Here is a 15,301-nt window from a genome sequence, read left to right as displayed (position 1 = left end):
GAATCCTTCTGGATTTTTTTCTTGAGGATTCAAAAGAGTTTTTCTCTATGGGAAGGCCCTATAATTAGGGTTGCCAGGTCCCTGGGTTTTGTCCGGAGACTCCAGATTTTTTGGGTCCTCTCCAGTTCTCCAAATGAGGCACCCCAATCTCTGGACTCTCAGCTTTCATTTCATTTTTAAAAATTAAGTTTCTAGGTGGTCTGGTTCAAGAGATATACACCAAAATGTTGTCCGCCCCCCTGCAACTTCTGTTAAATGAGCTCGTAGCTGGCTGCTCTAACACTGCTACTTCATGTTTGTAGCCAATAAGTGAAGTCAGGGTTGTGATTGACAAGGGATTTGTTGACCTTCAGTCAGCAGCTAGAACCCCCTGCATGGCCAGAAAATGGTTGACTTTTCCTGCTTGTCTGAAAAACTCATAAATTGTGTGCAGATCAGGAGATGTAGAACAAAAAATCACAGCAGGATCTTGGAATATAAGTGTACATGCAGAGTTTTTAAAATTACTTGCAAAAATAGCATGTTATATATTATATTATTCAAATAATATTTGAACAGAAATTTAAAAGAAGTGTACATACAGTTTATGATTATTTTTCCAATTATGAGGAGTCAAACAAATTTAAAATTTTCTGGGCTGTTGAAGAAGGCAGTTTTATTTGTCTAATTCATAACCTGTTTTGAAAACCTTCCCAATATGAAGTGTTAATCCTGTTCTCACTTTTCTGGGGATAAAGTTGTAATACTAATCCCACATACCGGGAGTAATTCCCATAGAATTCAATAGTGCTTACTTTTGACTAGACATTGTTAGGATTGTGCTGTAAATCAATGGGACTTTTGAGTGAACATAGCAAAGGATTGTGTTTGTGTTATAAATCTTTCTCTTCCTCTCCAATCCTATTTTTAAAAGCAATTAGGCAGGGTTTACCTAGGTGTCACTGCTTTTGTTTCATAGGACACTAATACTGATTTTAAAAATTTTTTTGCAATGATCAACTGGGTTTTACAATAAACTATTATATAGGGTTTATGTATTTTTACATCTCCAGTGTGTGTGTGTGTGTATGGAATCTTTCCAACAACTCTATGAGGCAGTGTTGGAAACCATGGAAGCTCACAAGAAATAAATCCACTTAAAATTCAATAACCATAAAACAAATATAAAACAGTTACAAAACAGATTAAAGTAGCATGATTCTGAATTCTGGGTTGGGTGAGTAAAGTTCTTTTATCATTTGAGGTTGAGTCCTGTGCATACTTCCCTGTTTGAGTAAGCCCCATTGGGACTTGCTTCTGAGCAAACATGCATAGAATTGCACTATAAATATCTTGACAGCTCGTGTAAATAAACATCTTTAACAGTCATGCTTATATGAATATTCCTTCATACTATGTCCTGATAAGTATCTGATTTCACACTATGGTTGTATATTATTTCCTCTACATTTTAAGTGTGCCCTTCTTCCTTAGGGTGGTCATGGTCGCCCTCTGTTGTTTTCATCTTAAGGGGCAGATTAGGCTGAGAGATGGTGAGTAGCCCATGATCACCCAGTAAACTTTGTAGCTGATTTTCATTTTAAAAATTAATTAAAATGATTTATATGCAGGCAAAGTTTATGAAGCAATGCAGATCCACATAATACATTTAAAGCACATCCAACTCGCATTTAAAGTGCATGACTTCCCCCAAAGAATTCTGGGAAGTGTAGTTTCCTCTTCACAGTTATAGTTCCCACCACCCTTAACAAACTACAGTTCCCATGATTCTTATGTGTGATTAATGTACTTCAAATGTGTGTTGAATGTGCTTTAAATGAATGGTGTGGATCTGCTCTAGTATGCTGTGCGTTCATTAGTGAATTGAACAGAAAGATTTTAAAATATTCTTTTTTAAACAGAGGACCTGTCGGCCATGGTTTCCTGACTTGGTACACGTGTCAGTGAGGGATCCGTTGTGTCTGCCACTGTGTCCAGATCTGTTGCTTCAGTAGCCTGTTGTACATCCCAAGCCAGAGCTCTTCCAGCTGGCAGCCTGGCAGCTGAGCGGCTCTGGCCTACTCAGATGGTTTTTTCAGTGAATGTTCTTGTCAGCTCTACACTGCATCAGCAGTGTCAGGGGGGGGCTGGAAATTCCTGGGTCTTTGGCAGGGAAGGAAAGTCCTTAGCCAGCAGTCAGGTTGTAAATCTGCCAGGCCTCTCCGAAGCGTACTTGCCGAGTCAGAAGTCCAGAAGTGAGGTCAGTGGAGGTCCGGGATCAATTGCCAAGGAGGTCAGTCAAAGAGATGCTGCAGGGAAACTAGGTCTACACAAAGCCACGCCTGACGTTGCAGTCAGCAACAAGCTGCAGCCAAGGTGTGCCTTATAAAGAGCAGGATGGACAGCAGGTGTGAGCCCTCAGCGTTTGGGCCTTAAGGAGACAGGCCTGCCTCTCTTCTGCCTGACCTTCTGCTGTCTACGTTCTGCAGGTGAGGGGGGAGTATCCTGTTCACTGTCTGTGTCTGGCTGCAGGGCCTCTGCTGTCCCTGGGGTGCTCTGCAGCTGAGGGGCAGAAGGAGCTGGATTCTCAGGAGGCTCCTCCGTGTCTCCTGCTGCTCCTGGGTCTGCTGCTGTTACTCCTGAGTCGTCCTCATCTGAGGAGTCCTCTGACGGGGCCATGACAGTTCTAGATATATTGCTGTGTTCCAGGTGGACATCCACATCCAAAGTATAGTGCACTTCTTGGAAGGCATTATTGTCATGGTGCTCTAGGGACACAGTGGATCCTTTGTCTAGGAGGTCTGATTTCCTTGGTTTTTTGCAGGCGAGTGTAGACAAAAGGTTGGGTGCCAGTTCTATTAAGTGACAGGCGACAGTGCTGAGTAGCATATTTTCTCATTTAGGAGGTCCAGCCCTTTTGTTCCATGCTCTTTATAAAGGTTCATCAAAAGGGTGTCCTCAGGTGATTAACTGGTTTCCCACTTGGAACCTTGATTGCTTCTTGTTGACTTTGACCGGTGCTATATTTGAACCTGTGGCCACTTGCCCCTTGAACAGACTCATATTTCAGACAGCCTTCTTGTCACTCTTATGTTTACTAGGCAGGTTTCAGAACTGGATGCACTTTCTTTTTTTTTTTACAATAATTTTTATTCAAATTTTCATAAAACATAGAAAACAAAATCATAAAACATTCAAAGACAAAAAACAAAACAAAACAAAAATGATTAAACAAAAAAAATAAAATGTTGACTTCCCATTTGTCACATATCAAATAAGTTATAGGTCTACAATATATAACAATCCTGTCTCTTAAATCATATTATAAAATCACTTTCCTCCAGTAGTTATCTTAATTAATCATCAAATCTCATAAACATTACTTTATTCTTTCCACAAAAAGTCAAAGAGAGGTTTCAATTCTTTAAGAAATATATCTATCAATTTTTCTCCAAATAAACATGTCAATTAATCCATCTCGTTAATAATTATAATAATCTTATTGTCATAACCATAGTCCAAATAAACATTTCGATTAATCCATCTCATCAGAATCTGTTAGGTCCAATAATTTCAATAGCCATTATTCCATTATCCCTATTAGTTCCATCTTCCATCTTCAATAGTCCTGTTAAGTCCAGTAATTTCAGTGTCCAATCTTCCATTATCAGTATTCCATAATAATCTTGCTGTTGTAACCATAGTCATATAATAAGAGTCTGATGGGAATTTCCTCTATCCCAAATATTTTCTTGCCATCCATTCTGAATAAGTTGCTGAAATACTGTTGTAAAGTCATATCTGTGTTCTTCTTTTTTACAAAATGCACTGGCTCATCTCTTAAGAGTTTTTCCATTGTCACATGGCTGCAGTTAATTCCATAGATTTTCTCTATATCAAGCTCCATCACATCATTCCAGTCCAGAAGATTATCCAAGCCATTGATAACTTTATCTCTAATATCTTCATTAATTTCTTCAGAGATAACGTTAAATTCCAAACAGTAGATTTTATTTCTAAAATCCATAAACTCCAGATCTTTTTCCAATTCCACATTTGTTCCAATCTCCAGGGCTTGTATCTTCCCTTTATTTTTTCTTTTCTCATCTCTGATCTCATTCTCCTCTCTCACAGGGTCCCCTATTTCTTTAAGCTCCTGCGTCATTTTGCTCAGTTCAATTTTCAGCTCCTTACTACCCTGTCGCAGGGTTTGTTTCGTTATCTCAATCTCATCCATTATTTTCTGAAACATAGTTACTTCCAGATTCTCAGCCACTTTCTTGATTGCCATTTTTAAAACCACGAAAACAAAGCAAAACAAAAATAAAGAAGAACCACTTCTTATTTCAGCAACAATTGGGTTAATATTCCAGGCTTGATGACATCACAGTATAAACAGAGCAACCTGCCTTATCTCTCTATGTTCAAGAATGCAAAACAAATTTAGTTCCCAGCATCAAAACAGTTAGTGGCGTCGTGAAGAAGCAGATTCGTCAAAATAAAATAGACCAAAAAGAGAATAGTCCCAGACAATATAATATTCCTCGGAATAGAAATCAGGAATAGAAATCCCTCTTCTGTTTATTATCTTTAGAATGTACTTCCAGGACAGCTTTTTGCGACAGAAACAGAGATAAGCTGTTAATTTCGTGAATAACAGATAAGAGTTATAGCTCACCCAGAAGTTTTCCAAAGCCGATCAATCTGACAAATCTCCTTTTGCTGTAACAATTTAAACCAAGTAAAAAAAAAAATAATAGAAAGAAGGGTGCTTGCCTGTTAGTCCGTTCTCTCTTTAAAGAAAAGATAAACGTATCGCTTAAACAGATAGAGCTTGTTAGAAAGTCCGTCCGGCATTGTTGGCTGGACCTTATCTCATAAATTAATGAAATCCAGTCCTCCCAACAAAAACAGGCTTTTGAGGTTGATCTCTACGTTTCTCCCTGCCCGGGAGAAATTTCATCAGTCAAAAAAAAAATGTTCTGACTGATTTATATCTGAATAAGCTTCTTTTGAGGCGGGAGCCCGTCCCAAAAGCAGGCACAAGCGAAGTCACCCTTCCCGGAAGTCCGAACTGGATGCACTTTCAACCTACCCACAGTTGTGTATATTACAGCAGGATGAGGTGGTCTTGCACCCTGATCCAGCCTTCTTACTCAAGGTAAATTCAGTGTTCTACTGGTGACAGTAGTCCTTCCTCGCTCTTGTCAAATCCCTCCTGTTCCCAAGAGAGGCCTCGGCATTCTCTGGATGTGTATAGTGCCCTCTAGTTCTATTTGGGTCAAACATTCTGAGTTCTTGTTTGTGTTTTTTTCTGTCCTTCTAAGGGGAAGATGGTATCATATTCTTCCATTTCTCAGTGCTTGTGTTCAACAATCCTGCATTGGGAAAGGAACCTCCAGGTAGTCTTGTCGTGCATTCAGGGGGATGCAGCCTCAACTGCCTTCAAAGATAATTTCACAGTCTTCAGTATTGCAGGGCTGTTATGTGGACTACACCACATACTTCTGTTAAATATTACAGAATAGATGGGTTTCATCTGTTGATGCAGCATTTGACAGGATAGTTCTTCAGAGGATCGTTCAGCACTTAGTCTGGGGCAGAGGGAGCCTGTCCAGGTAATAGGGAACTGCTCTGTTATATCCCTAAGATAGAATGTCCTCCACTGCCAACAGGCAAAAAGGGAAATTTACTTACCATGAATTTCTGTTTGATGTTGGCAGAGCCTTTCTCTGCTGTTTCTCTGCTGGTTTGGGGCAGGAGGGGGTCTTTGGGCCTCTGCCTCCGTTCTACATTATTAGAGTGTTTAGATTGTCTTATCCCATTGTACCATTGGTCTGAGTGTGTTTTTGTCAGATTGTGAATGGTGCTTGGTTGAGTTCTGGGCTTAATACGGGGTAGAGGAGTTGTTTTTGCTCTGTAAGTCAGACTGGATGGTGGTACGACTCGCCCCCCCCCCCCCGAGAGGACACAAAGGATTGTGGACCCTGACTGTCAATCCAGTGGGAGGTGTCATTTCTATCATAGAATATTCTCCACTGCCAACATCAAACAGAAATTCACGGTAAGTAAAATGTCTGATTTTTGAGAGCTCAAAACACTTAGTGTACATTCTTTGTAATTCTTACGACAACCTTTTAAAACAGAGCATTTCCTATATGGCATACAGGAGGGTTGAAGCTGAACAAGGATAGTTTACCTAAGAGCACCCTAACAAGTGTATTGAAATAATAATAATAATAATAATAAGCAGCTCTCCAATGTGGGAATAATTCTCATAGTGGAAAATCCAGTACACAAGGAAATCAAATACTTTAACTGAGGATGATGGATGGCATTCCTTATAGGTATGACACCTCTTACTGGAAGGAAAAGCCAGGGTCCACTTCAGGGTGGCTCCAGGTTTCTTGGGGCACCTGGGCATAGGGTATCCCTTTGACCCCATCTTTTCCTTCTTAAACCACACCCCGTCATCAGAAGTAAGCTCTATTGGGTTCAATGGGACTTACTCCCAGGCAAGTGTGTATAGGATTGCAGCCTTAATCTGCAATGCTATGCACACTTACCTGCCACCCTGAGCTCCTTTGGGAGAAAGGGTGCGATATAAACTGAATAAATAAAAACCAAAACAGAGTGATAGGGAGTTACATCCAAGTAGACATGTACATAAGATTGCACTGTCAAGAGATAGACATAATTTAGATGTTAACAGGAAGTGTGCATATTGTTAAAAACCATAATAAAAATTTACCCTCTCCCCTGCAATTTCCAGAAAATTAACATGCAACTAAAACACTTTCCGCCTAGTTTTTTTCAGTAGTGCTCGCTTCCAGACCAAATACTACAGACCAGTTTGAGTGAGCTCTATGTTGAGAAATCTAACCGGCATAGTAGTTAATCGATACTTACCTCCCACCACCCCCAAGGGTATATAAATTTTATATGAATATAGAATTGGTGTCTACAAAAGATCAACAATAACCAATAGGTTATTTCTGTGGAACGACCCTGCAATATTTTTATTTGGAACTATTTCCAAGAGTATCAGCATAAAGCCCCAGTTTCCTCTTCTGAACAACTGTAATCCTTAATAACTGAATGAGTAAATAGATTTACCTCATGAATTCTTGGAGTTTGAAGGGTCTCCTAGAAGATGACTGTAACGAAATCAGAATTATTTATATGCTTAAAACTGTTTCAAAATTGTGTTCAGGTAAGCAAGTGTGAATAGAATGTTAGTATGTGCAGATGAGGTATGATTGACAGGTGGGAGGTGGCGTGTGAGTGAGAATCCCAGGGGAATTTTGAAGAGAGAAGCTGTTGGGGTTTGACAGAGTTAGACAGGATTAGAGATCAAGAAGAGAACATCTAGTTAGAAGAGCTGTGTTTTGGGGGAGGATTTCATGGGGATTAGTGGGGTAGGATAGGTAGGTAGGATAGGGATAATAACAACTTACTCATTTACTATCATATTTAACATCTTATATATAATAAAGTTAATTTGTTTGATTCAAAATCCCACGTGTGAGCTTGGTCAAGAGTGCTACCATAGCAAGGTCCTATTCTGTAGATATACCTATACCAGTTTTACAGACAAATTACACCAGTGGTCACTTTTTGGGGAAAAGGTGGTAGGGCTGTAACTTGTGGTTCAGAGGGCATATTTGACTTAGGCTGAGGCAGACTTCTGGAGATTCCTGATCCAGGCGTTTGGGAACCAGCAGGTGGTAATCCCAGAGACACCGGAATGTCACTGGAACGTTGACCTGCTGGGTAAACATAAATAAATAAGAAAAATAAAATAAAGATGGGTTTGTCTTTTCAAGTTTCATGAGTCTTCAGCCTTATCTATTTCAATATTTTGCTGTTCTTTTAACCAGGGTTTCAATTTATTAGCTAAAGGAACTCCTGGAATGTGGTGGTTGTTCAATTAAAACCATCCTTCACCAGCAGGTCCCTGGTCAGCTTACAACAAATTCAATATTAAAACTGTTAAAACAAATTAACCTCTGATAGAATTACTTCTCTGTACAATTTGTGCAACTTGGCAGATATGTGTTGGGATTGTATTTTGCTTCTCTACCTACATCTGTACAGTTCAGTAGCAAACAAACCATATGCTTTAAATGTAAGCTAATTTGACTTTTCCCCTTACTTTTGGATGGTTTTGAGGATGTTGTCAACAGAATTGAAAGACATGACATTTTTCCCTATATTCCCTAATTAAGTGGAAGGAAGACTTCCAGGCCTTCAATTACTCCTTTCTGTCCATTTAAACAGCAGTTGGCTTTCTGCAGGTTCTCATATCATGGCAATATCCTGTAATTGCCTAGAGATTTGCAAAGTTTCACCTAGCTGGAGCAGCTTCCTTCTCTGGCTGCTTTCAAAGCATCCAGAGGGGTTGGTTGCCTGATCTGGGGCTATCAGGGGACAGGGGGTGACTGGGCACTGGCCTGTGGAGGGAGGATGCTATGGAGGGGCTGCTGATACCAGCCTCTTACGTGAACCTTTGACAGTCTGCTCCAACTATGTCCTCCTTTCAAAGCCGGCATGAGAAGGATGAGGCTGGTGTCAGCCCTGCTCAGGCTCTTGTGGGATCGCCCGAGATGGATAGCAGAATGTGTATAATTGAAACAAACCAACCAACCTGTGGCCCTCCACACATTGTTGGACTACAGCTCCCATCACCCCTGCCCATTTTCATCTGGATTCTGGAGGGTTAGCTACCGCTGCTCTGAAGTGAGCTGTAGCCAATGTTTGATTGAGTTCGTCGTGCATTTTCTGCCACTGACTCTCAAATTGTTGTTCCAGTTGTTTCATCATCTTTAAGCTTCTTGGTACACCAAGGGACAGACTGAGATCTTCTTAGAGGGACAGGGTGCCTAGGAGCTATTATTTCCCCATACCAAAGGCTAACCTGTACTTTAACAAGTGTGGCTGCAAGAAAATCATCCAGAGCTATCAAGAATGAATAAATTCCCAGGATTCCAGTAGAAGCCAGGACGGTTTAAATGGTATAAAATTGGTGTAACTTTGTAGTGTGGACGTAAGTACAATGTCAAAGCAAATAAGAATGTTCTTCTCACAACCTATGAGAAAATATTTTAAAAATTGGCAGAGAGGAATGTTCATCTCTGGTGTGAAATGAAATGACTGAGAAATGGCATTCAGCACTAATGACTTTAAGATAAATGAATAGGCAAATCAAGAGACAAATGCTGTTTCAGAGTGACAGTTTTGGATGCTGCTCACTCTGTAGCAAACAGAAGTTAAGTGGGCCCTTAACACAGAGTTTTCTAAATGTATGATGATAGCTGAAACTCCTTTGTTTTCTGAAATAAAGTGGAAACACAAGTCATTCCCAAGGTCCCAAAAAGATGTACTCGTCATATGTGAAAAAGCCCCACCTCTGTGTTCTGAGCATGAACCCTTTTGGAGAAGCAAAAATTCATGCAGGGAAGTATGAACAGCTTCCTGTGCGTTTGCGTGATCTGCTCCATCTTCACATTTGGAATGATTGGGTGTTACAATCACACCTGAGGCCGAGACATGGCTGAACTCAGAGGAAGCTGATTGGAAGGTGGCTAGGCAAGAACAGTGGTTCATATAAAGTCACAGTGGGCAGTCTCCTCTGTGGAGAGGTGCTTTGGGCTCACAGGAGGCTTTTAATTTGTTCATTTATGTCTTGCAGGACAATAGTGAGCCCTAGCATATCATTTAGGAATTTCTGCCTTCATGTTCAAGAGACAGTACTATAGTTTTTAGTCTGGATGAAAGTCAAATCTAAGTGGATTCTCAAACCTAGGTGGATTACCCAAAGGATTTTTTTTTTTGCACGTAACTATTATGACAACATAAGAATCTCAGATTTCATACCTCTTGGTGTTACCTAGATCCAGAACATTCAGATGGTCTCATCCTCATGACTGCTATATGAAGCCCCTCATATATCCCTACACATCCTGACAGTACTTTACTGTTTTGTGGTTCACATTTACATGAGCTGCAGCATGTTTCATGGGTAGCTTTTTAGAGCCAGTTTCTTTTCAGCTTCTGACCCAAGCAGATGTAGTGTTTGTTCAGAATCTAATAGCCACCAGCCAGTAATGCTAATTTAATTATTTTCAAACTCTTACCATGTACTAAGGAAACTTAACTGGCAGTTATACTGTACACAAACCTAGGAAAAGAGATGTCTGCTCATTTTGCACAACCAGGACACTAACTACAGATCCAATGCATCTGGATGCCACACTTTGGCAAAAACTCATTCTGTTGCATACATCATGATTTCAAAAAGTAGGCCACCAGATCCCAGCATCTGATCTAAACATAAGCGCATCCATCATGGAACAAAGGAAGCCACCTTACATTAAGGTACATACCATGGAGCCATCCAGCTTTGTACTGTCTACAGTGACTAGTAATGGCTTTCTTTGAGTTTCAGGCAAAAGCCTTTCCCAGCCCTACCTGGAGATGCAGGGATTGAACCTGGGACCTTCTGCATGCAAAGCAGATGCTCTGCCCCTATGTTATGGCCCTTCATGATGTGTTCAAAATGGCACCTGTCAAAACAGATTTGTGACTGCCTCTCAGGTCAACACACCCTTTCCTTCTGGTTTTTAGCGTGCTATGACAATTTCTTAGACTGTACACTACTTAGGCACTGCTGTGGGGATTTAAGACAATGAGGGGAATTGTAGCGCTGTGAGGGGAATAGGGTCTCCCCTCAAAACCCTTATGCTACAGTTCCCAGGTTTCATTGGAGGAAGCCATGGCTGTTTAAAGTGGTATGATAATGCTTTCAATATATAGTGCAGATGGGCCCCAGATGTATTGGATAACCAGCCACTAATATATGAGAACAAAATCCCTAGCCATTATCTTCATACTGTTTATAACTGAACAAACATCTGCCATTCTGTCTCCACCCATTTACCCATCTTTTTCTTGAAAACTGAAAAGCCCCCAATGCTTCAAGCTTTTCCTTGTAGTGAAGGTGTTTCCACTTGTTGATACTTTTGTAGTTCTCCTTTTCTGTACATTTTCAAGCTGTATGAAGCAGTCCAAGAACATTGTAATACAGTATTTGCCAGTGTATTTACAGCTCCTTTCTTAACCTCCTCTTCCCATTCTCTTCGTAACTGCTGGGATTACCTACCAGGGTCACACTCTGTATCAGGCATGGGGAACCTTTTTTGCTCTATGGGCCAGATCCTTATCAGAATCTACCTCGCAGCCTAAATGTGACAGGTGTGCAGGGCCGCCCATCTGTTAATCACATGACATTACATGATTGATAGGTGGACAGGATACCCTACTGACAGAATCCCTTGCACTTTGCAAGTCTTGTCCCTGATCTCAGAGGCTTAAAGGGAAGTGAGAGGAGATTTGCAAAGCCTTCTTGTAAAGCCTTTTAAGCCTTGCAAAATTGGGGACTTAAAGGGGAAGGGGGATACTTTCAAAATGTTTTTGAAGGCTCCGGAGGCTCAAACGGGAGTGCAGGAGTTGTCTTAAAGCCTTTGCAAAAGCGCTTTTTGAAGTAGTTCATGCACATGAGCTACTTCACAGGATGCTTTTGCACAATGCTTTAATCCCTGCTCATCAGCTGGTGAGTGGTAATTAAATCCTGCTGCCTTGGCTGCACAGTTTTGTTCCCTGCTGAGAACAGGATCACACAGGCAATGCAAGATTAAACCCTGTCCTCCTGCCCATCAGCTGACACCACCAGTGTCAACTGATGGATGGGTGGGCATGGTTTAGGAAAATGGCCTCACAAGTCAAATTGGACTCCCTGGGGAAGGGTAAGATTGGTCCACAGCCCAGAGGTCCCCCCCCACTCTATATCCAGGGTAGGCAACCTGGTGCCCTCCAAAATGTTCAGACTATAATTCCCATCAGCCCCAGCTAGCATGACCAATGGTCAGGGATCATGACAGTTGGTAACCTCCAGCTCTTTTGGACTACAAGTTCCCTACCCTTGCTTGACAGAACAATGGTTAAAATTTAAGCATTCTGTGAGAAACCTTCGTTTCTCCTCAGGCAATATAAACTGAATGTTGTTGATATATGGATGTGATCTTTCCATAGCTATTACAATTCCTGACTCCTTTTTTTTTAAAATGACAGTTTCTTTTAAAAAGTGTTCATGGCCAAACATTACCTCAAGTGGTTTCTTGGTTTCATTTCAGTTGCAGAAAATAATTATCCTGAGGTTATACAACCACAGTTCAGTGTAAGCTGTTACAATCACAAATGAGTAATTTTACTCCTGTTTGGATATTTTTAATACATTAGCAAATTGAGTTAATTTTAAATTGTTTGTATTTGCTTAACTATTTGTAAGATTTGAAAATTTTAGAATAAGTAATTATGAGTGACTGATAACATTTTTTTAAAAACCGACAATAAAACCTACTCTTAGGGAGAACTGCAGGTGGTTGTCTTTCAATCAGTTAAAAAAACACCAAGAAGAAAGAATGGGGCAGATTCCTGAGTCTCACATAGCAGCTGAACAAGAACAGACACAAAAGACCGTAAGTGGTTTGTTTTTCTGTTTTATTAGTCATGCTCATTTGTACCAATAATTGGTGCTCGGGCTAGTAATAGGGCTTTGTCTATTAAGGTTGATGAATGTCAGGGTCAATATTTCTCATATGCTGCTTAGCTGTTAGCTAAAGCTTCTATCTCCTTTTCAGAAAGAGACTAATTTAAAAGTAACCCACAATGTGGGTGACTCAGTAGGTCTTAAATATAAACCAGCCTACTTGTCTAGAGCTCTTCTGTATTCACCCCTGCCATAGAAAATCCCTCTTATTCTCGCCCAGCAAGAGGGTGGGAGGGGGGGAGAATGAGAAATAGATGGGTGCTTTTGAATGCCTATGGTTTACTAGGCCAACTTTTCACCAGGCACTTAATGCTAGCATCCTCTTCACTGAGTAAACTGGCAGAACAAAACCTCACAGGAGTGGGGGTTTTTCCTCCCAAGAAAATGGTACACGTTATCCTAATCAGAATCTACCGCATTAATCAAGGTACAGCAAAATGGTATTTTGATTGGCTGGACCAGCAGTATATATTTTAACATTTCAAATGGAGTTCTGTTAACTCATTTCAACGAGGGATTTACACAGTATATTAATTTCATAACTGAAGCTAATGGTAGAATGAAATGGTTAGAAACTGCCTAGCATTTAAAGTCTTTCAGCACTTACAATTGTTTCAAGTATAATATAACTATTATTAGCAGAGGTAGGCTTAGGAGTTCTGTTTCCCCAGCTAACTAGAATTCTCTCAGGGCATTTCAAATAAACATTAAAAAGGGTTTAATATATGGTTTTCTTAACTTTATTCCCAGAATTGCAAGATACGCGATGGTTTAATGTTCTTAGGGTTTTCCATAGATACATAGAAATTATTATTACAGCAAGTTACAATAGCCAGAACTGATATATATGGATCAGGAGAATCACACAGTGCAGTTCTTACTAGACTGTACCACTTCAGACTGCAGACAGAATATGTACACATTTGATGAATGTTCCTCCCCTAAAAAAAAAAATCTCTGCACAAAAGAAATTCATATGTCAGGGAGAAGACTAAGCTAAAACACTCTAAATTGACATACTAGTTTTTGTATATACAAGGATATTTTCACATGAGAAAACATTCAGATATGCTCTTGCCCACCAGGTCTCAAGTAGTACAGCTTAGCAAGAGTTGCACGTCATTCTCCCAACTGTGAGCCTGAGCTCTCCAAATGCTACAACAATGCAACAATCTGTAGCACATAAATCTCTGCCTTCTAGGCACCCATTATGAACCCCTTAGTCCTACACCTTTTAAAGTGTTTTGAAGCTTTAAGGGAGATGTTCTCTCTGCTGTCTTCCATCCCAATCAACGGTTCCAAATTAACAAATATATTGTGAGGAACGCAGACTTTCATCATTCCACTTCTTCCTGGTCTGGTAATTCTAAAGCTTTTTTCTGGAAGTAAACAAGAAACTGAGTCAGTGAGGTTTAAGCAATTTTGCATGTGCTGTGGTTCACAGCAAGAGCAAGAATCTCCAGAGTACTGAGCAAGGAGACCAAATGCACACCTACAGCCTTATGCCAATTAATACACAACTTATGACCTACCAGCCCAAATATATCACACTGGCCAACTATAACAAAACTTCTGTTTTTGTGTCTGCAAAAGCAGCAAGGGGTGGTGGAGGGTGGTCTATTCAAGCGAGTGGGGCACTGCCCCAAGAACCTCAGGCTGGCCTCAGTCAGTCCCTATCTGCCTCCCTTCTGATTTGTGTCCTCTCCAGCAGGATATCCAGAAGCCAGCAGGGAGGAAGAGGGTGACAAAAACAGAATTAGGTGGCTCCACTTACTGTTGGCCTCCTTGACTTCCACCCTGTCAGTCCCAGTGGGCACCAGACTCTACTGATGGGGTGTCAAATGCCTGGCAAGCCACACTACATGGTTGGTGGGTAGTGTTCAGCTTGGTCAGTCACATAAGTTGTGCAAGACTTCATGAATAGAGGTTTAGCATACTGCTTGCCAGAACATGAAGAAAAGATAGGTGCATCATTGCCAACTGAGAACTTATGCACAGTTAGCTATGAAACACCTCAGTCATATTGTCAAAGCAGCAAGATTTACCCCTCACCCCCTGCCCGTGTGTGTGTGTGTGTGTGTGTGTGTGTGTGTGTGTGTGAGTGAGAGAGAGAGTGTGAGAGAGAGAGAGAGAGAATGTGAGAGAGAGAGAGAGAGAGAGAGAGTGTGAGAGAGAGAGAGAGAGAATGTGAGAGAGAGAGAGAGAGAGAGAGAGAGTGTGTGAGAGAGAGAGAGAGAGAGATCCTGCTCAGTTTGGCTATGTGCACCTGTTCCCTACTGGTTGTCTCACCCACCTGTTAAAGGTGCTTGTAGGGTGGTTAGCCCGCAAGGCAAACCTATCAAAGTTGTCCTGCAAGGAAGCCAAAAATGCCCCCCCCATGAATGGAATACCCAGAACAGCTTTTCAAGTACAGTAGGACCCCGCTTTTCGGCAGCCCACTTTTCGGCGTTCCGTTAATATGGCGGTTTTCAATTAGAGTAATGCCCCATTCATATGGCACTTGTTCCATTTTTACGGTGTTTTTTGGGCATCGGGCACCATTTTATTGACGGGGTTTCGCTTTTCGGCGGGGGTCTGGAACGTAACCCGCTGTATGAGTGGGGCCCTACTGTATATTGGACAGAGAGCTGATGACAGCATAGCTACTGAGGGTTCCATACAGGTCCCTGTTAAGCTGTCCTCTGCCAAAACAAAAGTTCAAGTTATGGAGGGGGC

At 41.0% G+C, this 15,301-nt stretch overlaps 1 protein-coding gene across 4 annotated transcripts in view; it reads right to left on the bottom strand.

The window, feature by feature from the left end:
• Window positions 1–12,504: 12,504 nt before the first annotated feature.
• BCL2L14 (BCL2 like 14) overlaps window positions 12,505–15,301 on the bottom strand; it is a 60,251-nt gene continuing 57,454 nt past the window's right edge. For all 4 annotated transcript variants that reach the window (XM_061582489.1, XM_061582491.1, XM_061582490.1 and 1 more), the window contains one exon: window positions 12,505–13,965. In XM_061582489.1, the coding sequence (XP_061438473.1) occupies window positions 13,924–13,965 (42 nt within the window). In that variant the 3' untranslated portion in view covers window positions 12,505–13,923. The remainder of the gene's footprint in view (window positions 13,966–15,301) is intronic.

This window comes from Rhineura floridana, chromosome 8 (genome assembly GCF_030035675.1).
Source record: "Rhineura floridana isolate rRhiFlo1 chromosome 8, rRhiFlo1.hap2, whole genome shotgun sequence".
Lineage (NCBI taxonomy): Eukaryota > Metazoa > Chordata > Lepidosauria > Squamata > Rhineuridae > Rhineura > Rhineura floridana.
Note: the sequence above shows the minus strand (reverse complement) of the source record. Positions and strands in the feature narration are given on the sequence as shown.